Here is an 11,592-nt window from a genome sequence, read left to right as displayed (position 1 = left end):
TGCGTTTGTAGTCGATAGTCCCACCTTACGGCATAGATAATGCACAGGTTTCCAATTAGGGTTGAGATGTATGTTCCAAAAAATACTGAAAAGAGGAGGATCTGAATCTTCCAGTTGTAAGGGAAGCCCAAGAGGATAAATGTATGGGAGCAATTATTTACATTCAAATTTTTATTTGTTTCTAAGTCTGCAAAGATAGAAGGTTTCCACATGAGAAGTGATCTTATGTAATGTGATTTATTTAGACAGATGCCTTGAGTAGGATCACATTGATATTCATGTGAAAAATAACAAACTATTCATGCAGAGATATTTCCACAATTTTCATAGTCCTGTCCTACACACACCAGACCGGGCTGAACAGATAGATACTCTGAAGTCACATGAAGTTTACCACACATATGTTAATTTTGACCAAAACAAAACAAAATAGCATATGCAATTTTAGGTCAAATGGTGAACAAAAATAGAGAAGAAATACAGTGAAGAGATAAGTCATTGTTTCTGACATACTAAAAAAATAATAAAATAGTAAAAATACTATTTTTGAAAAATATGGTCATCATAACACATATCTTGAAACATTGCAAAGATAATAAGAGAGATAGGATAAAAGAATTTCATTCTGAAAATTCATTCCAGAAAAATGGCTATGTCTCCTATTTGTAATTATTTAAGTAGGAAATCTCACAATTTCCATTTGAGGTCTAATCATAAATATTATTTGCTAATATTTTAATAATAATTGGAATTCTTTGTAATATTATCAATGAACCCTTTAAATAAAATTAATGTGAGTATGTGAGATATATTACATTTAGTCAGCTTCAGTACTCTTTAATTGCAATGGAAGGTGAGTGATCAATGCTCATCTGATTTTTGTATGGGAAAAGATAAATAATCATATTATTATTAGATATTAGAGAGCGATGGTTCTTAAAGTGTGGTCCAGGAATGGTTCTTGGTCTTTGAAAATCTTTCAGGGAAAATAGGTCAAAATCATTATTTTTATTATTATTTTTGGTCAAAATCATTTTTATAATAATGTTAAGATAATATTTGATTTCCCACTTTTCTTTTTTTCCTTATGATTTTACTGGAGCTTTTAAGGCTACATGATATCACAATAGGCCAACTAGAGAAGTGGATAGAATACAAAAAGCTTTATTATAACAAACAGTAATGATATTAGCTAAAAAGTTATAAATTGAAACTCTTTTCAGTAACTTGGATGAAGTTATTTTTAAATAAAATGGACATCATTTATCTTTATATATGCATAATTACTTATTACTGCTAAAATTAATTTATAAGAAAGTATTCCCCAGGTTTAATTTCTAAATAATAAATGTTATTATCTATAACTCACATAAATGCAAGTTATGTGGGGTCCTTGGTCGTTTGGAAGATTATAAAGAGGTCTTGAAATCAAGTATTTGATAACAATGCTAGATAAATCTTACCCTCTGAAGAATAATTAAATGCTTTTCCTAGCCATTCTTAGCAAACAGGATCTTGGGTAAGAGTTTCATGTAGTCCTTGGCTTGTTTTCATTTTTCCTTTGGTATGTTTTATTGACATTACTTTATTTGGACAGTATTATTAATGGGTTTCTTATGCAAATAGTAATTTGATTTTGGAAAAGTAACCTTTAGGAGATAAAGCATATGCCAGTTTATATTCCCAATTCAGATATTTTAAAAAGTTATAACCTTAACTTGCAAAAAATTAACCAACCAATAAAATAATACTATTCTATTTGCATTATTTTCTTCATTTTGGTTTTAGTATAATGCAGAGTATAGAGACATGAAAGCTAAGTTGAAATTAAATTGGCTCATTCTTAAAATATTCACCATGTGTCTACAAATTCCAACCCTGGGAGCTCAGAGATATAGATTTTTAAGTTTTATTTTTTAAAAATTTATTAGCACTCTAATTTGATTTTTTTGGCACCAGGGATTGATCTCAGAGATGCTTAACCACTGAGTCACATTCCCAGTTCTTTTTATATGTGGAAAGAATCTGTCTAATTGAGATATTTTGTCCAGTTTTCAAAGCAATCATTTATAATACAGACTGATGCTCTTGATGAGTGAAGAACGGACAACTATTCAGTTTCAGTCCAGTAAGCCCTCGACATTTCAATATTACCTTTGTTGATGATATTGAGTTTTCATTCACTCTACTTCTATGTGTTTATGGATCTGTCTCTATCCTTATGCCCACATATTTCTATCTGTTTCATTTGGTTTCTTTCTCTAAGTGTCATGTTGGTGTGTTTGTACCCTTTCATAACTTTTTGTTTTATATTTCACTCAATGATGACTGTATCTTCTCCAGATTTCATACAGCAGCTGGCTGTTTTCTGTTTCTGCAAACTGTATTTAAAAGATGAAGAATATGTCAGGAGAATGGCCTAGTGTCAATGTCTCAATGCAGAAAGAGCTACTGATCATCTGGTAGAGTTTACCAAGAAATTGGAACAAAATTCTCTAATAACATTGTCCTTCATATAACACTCAACTCTTACTCTACATGATCTTGTTCTTCATTAATTTTAAAGTTGAGATAAAATAGTGATATAGATGTTGAAATCAGGTATGTATCATTTACAACCATGTTAAATTTGGTTATGTTCAGAGGCTTTCCCTCTAAATTTGCAATCAAAGTGTGAATAAAATTTCCTTGGCTACTACTCTCTAAAATTATCAGAAAGTAACAGGTTCCATGCAATATGTTGTTTGAAATTTTAGTAAAGGAAGAGATGACCACACTCATTTTTGGAGGCTTTCTGTACTATGGTACAAACTCTATCATATATAGTGGAATCCAAAGGGTGATGTGACAAGATCTCCTGCAAATTCAGCTCTCTGATAAAACCATGGCTTGACTCTGGAGAAGTGGTGCTTCATTAATTATCTCATAATTCTTCATTATGTGATCGAATAAAAAACTAGAGCAGAGTAGAAGAAGGGCTGAAATCTTGTGGGTTATACCTACCTGAAGAGACAAGATGCGAATCATAGACATCTGTATGACTGAATGTCATCCTCCACATCAGAGTTCAAATTCTGGCCTCCGATCTCAGAGAAATGAAGGCATGTTTCAGGCATTACTGTGGGAACTCATGAACTGCTGAAGAGGCTTTTTGGCGAACATTATGAGATTAATAAATCAAGTATGAGGTGTTTGGGTCTGCTCATGTAAGTTGAAAAGGCAACAGGCAACTTGACAATTGGAAAGAGAATCCTGATCTCCCATTGTCTAGGCAAAATGAATTGAACCAGTGAAATATGGAACCCTTTTATCTTTGTGCTGTCCCTCTCTGGGGAGTGGCTCTGTAGAGAGGGAACTTGTAACAGTATTTTTATGGAACACTTTATTCATCATGCTGAAATGTATTGAATATCTTTACTTACCTCTTATTCTTTTTTAAAGGATTTTTCACTTGGCTTATGAAAAGAAATAGAAAAAGGAAAATGATTTGACTGGGTGTAAGTTTGGTGATTTAAGTAGGAGGAAAGCACTCTTATTCCTGGAGATAAAGGGAAAATAGTGATTCTAGCACTGAGACTTGGTTCCAGGCTTGGAAAAATCTCCACAGGATGTATGTTCACAGAGAGGTTACGTTCTGGTATACTTGACCCTATTAAACACTCATTTCTGTATAATTTTGTGTGAATCACCACTTCATTACACCTTGTATATACCACTACAAGATCACCACTGTCACTTTGAGAGATGCTTCCATTAACAGTTTTTTTTAAATGAGAAAGACATTTGTGAAAATTTCCCAAGTATCTAAATATGTTGTTAATATGGAGATAATTCTGCAACTTCTGATAACAAACCCACTGTAAGTTGAAAATAAAGTTAAAAACGTACAATATGCCTAATCTATCCAACATAGCTTACTCTAGCCTACTTTAAATGGGCTCAGAACTCTTATATCACTCTACCGTTGGGTAAAATTATCCAACAAAATCCTGTTTATCACAAAATGTTGAATATATAATGTAATTCATTGACTACTGCAAGAGATAAACAAAGTGGTTCTATGTGTGATTTCATACCATGGCAAAGTTGAAACATCATTAAGTTGAACCATCCACGTCAGGGACTGTCTACATTTTAATGACTTCATATTATAGCACTACTTTTATACAGATATATAATAGTTTATTTAATGATTCCCTAATTGTTTACCTATTAGTTATGATTACCAGTGCTGAAAAGGTTCTAAATTCATTGACTCATATCTATCGTAGAATATCACTAATAATAGAATATGATCAAGTAGGATTTATTCCTTTATTTTAAATTATCCAACATTATACCATTTTTCAATAGCATATATGACTATAATTTTGGTGATTTATTGCTAGTAAAAATATAGGGAGATTTCAATAGATGTAGAAGTAGCATTAGATAAAATTAAATTTGATAAAATTCAAAATGAACAAGAAATAAAATGCAATTTCTGAATTGAATTTTGAATGCTTTTTCAAAAAGAATTGGCAAAGTCATACTTCAACAGTAAAACACATACCAAAGAAAGCCCTTCCAATGAAATCAAAGAGAAATGAAAATAATCACTATGATAATCAGTGTTTCTGTTCTAAGTGATTCACTGCCCTTCATATAGAAAGATTATATTTCCTTGACCTGTACACTTGTAAAGTGAATGTAACTTGTTTGATCAATCAAGTGGAGGACCAGTTTAAAAATGTCACTTTTTTTGAAAATATATTTTTATACTTCATTCACATATAATACTTGTACATATTTACAGAATGCAGTGTGATACCTCAATGCACACATATGATATTTAATGATGGGATCATGACTGCTAGCATACTTATCACCTCAAATATTTATTATTTTTTCCAAAATCTGTTATTTCAAAATGCAAATCTAATTATTGTCAACCAGTACCTTACTATGGTACAGGAGATTAGAAGTTATTTCTCCTATATAATTGCACTCCTGTACCCATTAATCATCCTGTCTCCATCCCCCTCTCCCCACATTATTCCAAATCTCAGTAATCACTGTTCTACACTCTACTTTCAGGAAATCAAGTTTGTAAGTTTGTACATGTAAGCGAGAGTATGCAGAGTTTGCCTTTCTGTGCATAATTTATTTCATTTAACAGAATGTCTTTATTCTTTCTTAGAGTTAAATAATAGTTCATTTTGTATATACATCACATTTTTTAAGTCCATTCATCTATCAATGGACCCCCAATTGACACCATTTCTTGGCTAATGAAAATAGTATTGCAATAAACATAGAAATAGAGATATCTCTTCAACATAGTGATTTTCTTTCTACTGGATATATACCCAGTACCACTACACCATTTAATGTTTCAAATGATCTTTCTAGTTTCTTGAGGAATTTCCATACTGTTTTCCATAATAGTTATACAAATTTCCAGCCACAGCAATAGCACATGAGAAGTTTCCTTTCTCTGCAGCCTTACCAGCATTGTTTTTTGTCGTTTTGATAGTAGAAATTCTAACTTGGGTAAGACAATATCTCATTTAAGACAATATCTGATGTGCTTTGGATTTGCATTTTCCTGTTAGATAGTGAGGCAGAACATCTATTGAGATAATAATGTGATTTTCATCTTTTATTTTGTTAATGTGTTGTTGCTCATTGGTTAATTTGCACATGCTGAAACATCATCATGTCTCAGGGACAGATTTCAGGTGGCCATGTGTAGTTGAACTCAGTTTGCTGGTATTTTTGAAGACATTTTCATATGTATTCTTCAGGAATGTTGGCCAATTGACCTCAGACTTATACCTCCTATGATTTTGTATTTTTTTTACAAGTAGCTTCTAAACCCCCTTTTCTTTCCAACTTCCCCAGCCTCTGGTAATCCCAATTCTACTATTTGTATGAGACCAATGTTTTTAGACTCTGCTTGTAAGATCACATAGAATTAATCTTTCTATACCTGGCTTATTTGACAAAACAATATCCTCCAGTATATCCATGTTGTCATAAATGACAGAATTTCTTTCCCTTTTTGACCTAAAATTATTCCATTGTGGATATGTTACATATTTTCTTTACTCATTTATCTTTGAGAGACACAAGTTGATTTTATCTCTTGGCTATTGTGAGCAGTGCTGCTATAAGTATGTGTGTGTGTGGCACCCCTTGACATACTCAAGAGGTGTCCTTTGAATACACACCAGGTATTGGGATTACTGATATAACAGTTCTGTTTTTCATTTTTGATGCACGTCCATACTGTTTTTCATAATGGTTATACTAATTTATAGCCCCACCAACAATTGGCAATGATTTTTCCATATCCTGTCCATCAGTTATCTTTTTTTTTCTTTTTGGTGATATTCATTTTAATAGAAGTGAGGTGATATCTCTTTGTCATTTTGATTTTCATCTCTCTCATGTAACCTTCACGCTAAAGTGATATAAAGTGAAATGGTGCTTTTACAACACTAAAACATTATTTAAGTGTTCTCAATTTGATTATCTACCTCCCTTTACCAGTAAGTTTTTAACTTCAAATTTTGTTACTCCTTTGAATGGACTGAGGTTATATGCACTGTGTTACTTTGAATAGAATCTTAATAATACAGTCATCAAAGATGTGAGAAGGTAAAAAAAAACTAAGAAGTAAAAAGAAACCAGGGAGGTTTATTTTCTATTCTGAATAATCATTGCATTCATAATTTAGAAAGTAATCACAATTATCATCTGTGTCACTTATGTGGAACCAAGTATTAGGAACATTGGCATTTTCCTTTTGCCGAATAATTCTTTTTAGTATTACACAAAGAGAGCTTTCTTGTGAGGGTAAATTAAGATCAGTAGTAAAATATCTTGTGATTCTCTCATGGGGACATCCATACACTTGTATTTCTTAACTTGAAGGTACACATTTATTATTCAAACCATTAACAAAAGACAATATTAAAAATTATATATTGCCTATATATAATTTTATTGAGATATAACTCAAATATCATAAAATTTTCAAATTAGTCATGATACATTCTACAGAAATAGTAAACATTCTGACATTTTTAAAGCATATTTTGATGTTGTAATTGTCACTGAATACATTAATCAGAAAAAAGGGAAGTATTTTGAATGTCTTAGACATTCTCAGAGGTTCAACTAATCAGAAAATAAAAGGAAGTGATTTGGATACCTTAGACATATCCAACTAGATAATGGGACACAAACCTATTCAATATTTTTTCTGAAGATCCGGTGGTCATCATCCTGTGAAGCTCTTGTAGATATTAAGTGTGTAGGGTTTTTTTCCCCCTTCCTTCTTTTTTTTCTTTTTCTTCTTGTTTTTTATTTTTATTTTTTGTTGGTACCAGGGATTGAACCTAAAAGTGCTTAACCACTGAGTCACATCACCAGCCCTTTTTTGTATTTTGTTTAGAGACAGTGTCTCACTGAGTTGCTTAGGGCCTCACTAAGTTGCTGAGGTTGGTTTTGAACTCACAATCCTCTTGCCTCACCCTCCTAAGGTGCTGGGGTTACGTGTGTAACTCTCCTGAGGTGCTGGCTTACATGTGTAGGCTTGGACAATAAGTGATTGTGTGATCAGTTGTTTTATCATGACCTGCATTCCAACACACTCTTCATACCATAAATCAGATGCAAAAATGGAATTCTATTATTAGGTAGAAATGGTACTCGAAATCAAGCTTACTAATTCCACATGCATAAAGAAGTTGTATTAGCTGATGGCACATCTTCTTTCATAGCTACTCCTGTTGGATTCCTTTCTCTCCCTCATTGTACACCTCTGGATACATAGAGAGTCCTTTATAACCAATAGACTGGCAAGTAAAAATTGGGACGGGAATATACTGATGATTTTGCATGATAGAAAATTAGAAGCAGCAATTAGAAGCAAGTAAGAAAGAAAGGCTGCATCCTTATAATGTAAATTAAATGAAGTATTCTGTGAAATGTTGCTTGTGCTTAATGTAATTGTAGTCCTAAAAGGCAGTTGTAAGGAGAAATTTTCCTACTGGGAAGAATGGAAGCAGTGCATTCAGTTTCCTTCTGTGCCCATGCTACCACCACTGTCTCCACCTGCTCCTTCTCCTCTTCCTCCTCCCCTTTCTTCTTCCTCCTCCTCCTTCACTTTTTGTGGCTGGAAGTATATTTATATTGTTTCATAAAATTTTGGTAGTTATACTAGATGTTTAGGGTTAATAATGAATATAATTGAAAGATTGAAGACAATGAAGCTTGGGAATAATTCTGGTAATGGACTTCTGAGAATAGAAACAGATCATGACAATGGAGGTGTCTCATTTGTATTATTGACAGACAGTATTTACTACAGTATTTATTAGTCAGGTAGAGAGAAGTTCTGCAGTTTTATTACTAAGCATGTCTACCATGGTCCCTGGACTCAGGGAGACTGTATTTCAGGAGTTTATGTAAATACAATTGTAATAAGGTAAAGAACATATTTTGGTCCTTGAGTCTGAAATAACCAAAGAAAATAGCATTAGATTTTATTTAAATTTTACTACTATTGAGTTCATGAAACACAAGTGAGAGTACTCTTCATGGTTTTTCCTTAGGTATGTAGCTTATAAATTTATTTCATATTCTCTCTCTCTCTCTCTCTTTCTCTCTCTCTCTCTCTCAATTTTGCTTTTCCCCACTGGTATTTAGGTATGAAGCTAAATTAAGGAAAAATAATATCCATTGCCTGTTGACAAATGATGCGGGGGCGCCCGGCATATAGAACTCATGCCAAGGGAATGTGCCTGGCGGATAACAGCCCATGCCAGAGGTTGGAAACTTCCTCTGGAAGATGTTGGCAAGGACTCGTCGTAAGTTGGGCTCTGCTAAGGCCTTCCTTGGAAGACACTGGCAAGGACTCGTCGTAAGTTGAGTAAAGCCGGAGCCCCTTCTTTAAAATATTGACTTTTTCCCTTTCTTGTTTTTCTAATGGAAGCTCACCTTGCTACAGTGAGTGATTATGCTCAATAAAGCTTCTCAGTTGAGGGATGGTAGGAACACAAACAATTCAAATCATTTCCAACAAAATAAGTTCAATTGATTACACTAAACACTAATTTTCCTATGGGGAACGCTGAACATTCTGAAGCAACATGTTTTGTGATGTTGTTGTTAGCTTTAGGTAAAGGTTAAATCTTAAAGAAAAATGTGCGTCAGCATGTTCTGTAGGTTTCGGGTCAAGAAGAGCCCATTACGGAAAAATGTTAAGTGTCAGGTGGCACCAGTTGGCTGATTTTACAACCTAACTTCTGTTATCTATTGAAACTTTTAAAGAAGTGGGAGCAAGGGTATATAAGCTGTAAAGGAGTTCAATAAAGTTGTCAGCATTCCAACACTGACCCGAGTCCGTGTGGTTTGCTGTCCATCGCCGACGCTGCGCCGCTTAATTCTTTGGGGGCTTTTGCTTTTCAGGCCATTGAGGACCCTTGGACTCTGCTGCTAGGGCTGGTCCCCGGCAAAATGATACATGAAAGTTTTGAGGGAACCATTGATGTTATAGAAATGCTTCTTGCCAAATAAAGTTAGGTAAAATTCAAGAGAAATTTGATAAGATGCTACCCTGTGTTTGTAAGACATAAATTTAGTTCATTATCTAACATATTTAAAGGCATAGGAGTGTTGATTGGATAACTCTCTGATAATTATGGATGTTTAGGTTTCCAGGCATTAATTATTTCCCTTGAAATCCATATAGTAGCTTCTGAATCTCTTAATGGCATTTTTCATCTCTTTATTTCTCAGTGTATAAATGGCTGGATTGAGGAGAGGTGTAAAAACAGAGTAAAAAACAGCTAGAAATTTGTCCATCCATGTGATGTTGAGTGGCCACACGTAGATGAAGATGCAGGGCCCGAAGAAGAGCACCACCACAGTGATGTGGGCGGTGCAGGTGGACAGGGCCTTAGATGCACCAGTTTTAGAGTTTTGGCATATGGTGAGAAGAATATATGTGTAGGATATCAGCAAGAGGATAAAGCATGTTATGGCTACAACCCCACAGTCGACGTTCATTAAAACTTTCAACTTGTGAGAATCCATGCAGGCTAGATTGATCACCAGTGGTCTATCACAGAAAAAGCTGTCTATTTTCCTGGGGCCACAAAATGGCAGCTTCACAATCACAACAATCTGACTCATGGCATGCACAAAGCCCACAGTCCAGGCAGCCACCACCAGCCACATGCACCTGTGTAGGCTCATAACGGTGGAGTAGTGGAGTGGTTTACAGATGGCCACGTAGCGGTCATAGGCCATGATCACCAGTATCACCATCTCAAGCCCTGCAATGAAATGGGAAAAGAAGATCTGGGACATGCAGCCTGCAAAGGAAATGGTCTTGTTCTCCCTGAGAAAGTCTGCAATCATCTTAGGAGTGGTATTTGAAGAAAGCCACATATCAACAAAAGACAGGTTGGCCAGAAAGAAGTACATGGGGGAATGGAGATGAGGGTCAGTGATGATTAAGGTCATGATGACAGTATTTCCAGTTACAATAACCAGGTAAAGTGTTAAAAAGATCATGAACAGTAAGAGTTGCAAATCCCATGAGTGGCCAAGTCCCAGAAGCACAAATTCTGACACTATAGACTGATTTCCTCCATCCATTTTATTCATTACATCCTCTGGTTAACCTAGGAGAAGAATACATTATCAGTTGGTAGGATGAATAATGGTTGATTTTTACAGTTTCTAGAATTTGATATTCACCTTGAAATGTAGCATCAACATATCAGCATGAAAATTATAATCATGAAAAGGAATCTTGGCCAGTTATCCATGGCATTGTGTCCAAAAGAAAAACTAAATGCTTCATATAGGTTTTTCAAGAAGCAGGATCAAAGATGGGCTTCTTGTGCAAATAATTGAGAGGGCACAGTTATAATTAGTGAAGACAGTAGGACAGAAAGGTGTAAGAACTAATATGTTTGTGGTCTCACCTGAAATCTAACTGCAGTTCACTATTCTAGTAAGGAGAATCTGAGCCAGGCTTAATCAATGCATTTACAGTCAATAAAAAAGATTGGCTCATCTACTTAGGAAGATAAATGGAAACTAATATTTAAATCTAATATGAATGACAGAATACATGATATAATACAACATTATAGCTTATCTGTACTATGCAAAATGATTTTACAACACTCAATTAAATCTCTTCTAATAAGATATCATAAAACTGAAATTTTTAACTTATCCTTCTAAAATGGATTTTGAGAGAACCTTTAGAGAGAAGTTATCTAGAAAGTCATTTAATAAATATCTTGACATGATGATTCAGATGTAAAACAGGCATAATATTTATCATTAATTAAAATCTATAAAAGAGATCATTTAGTAAACTAAATGGATTAGTAACAACTATCAGGGCAAAGTTATATGGAGAGAGATTAAATTGGATGGAACCTCAAATGAAACTCAGACTTGATGAACTTTGAATGGATGGTCCTTATAACTTAAACATAGCAATAGAAAATATTTACTGAAAATCTGTTTTAGGAGTAGATGGGAAATTTCTAGGCATTGAAATATTACTATCTCCTGACC

At 34.0% G+C, this 11,592-nt stretch overlaps 1 protein-coding gene across 1 annotated transcript; it reads right to left on the bottom strand.

The window, feature by feature from the left end:
* Positions 1-9,714: 9,714 nt before the first annotated feature.
* LOC306653376 (olfactory receptor 4K14-like) lies at positions 9,715-10,662 on the bottom strand (the record flags this gene model as incomplete). The annotated part of the gene is made up of 1 exon (XM_079126378.1): positions 9,715-10,662. One exon carries the CDS (start codon positions 10,660-10,662, stop codon positions 9,715-9,717), a length of 948 nt encoding a protein of 315 aa, XP_078982504.1.
* Positions 10,663-11,592: the final 930 nt, after the last annotated feature.

This window comes from Sciurus vulgaris (genome assembly GCF_902686455.1).
Source record: "Sciurus vulgaris genome assembly, chromosome: 2".
NCBI lineage: Eukaryota > Metazoa > Chordata > Mammalia > Rodentia > Sciuridae > Sciurus > Sciurus vulgaris.
Note: the sequence above shows the minus strand (reverse complement) of the source record. Positions and strands in the feature narration are given on the sequence as shown.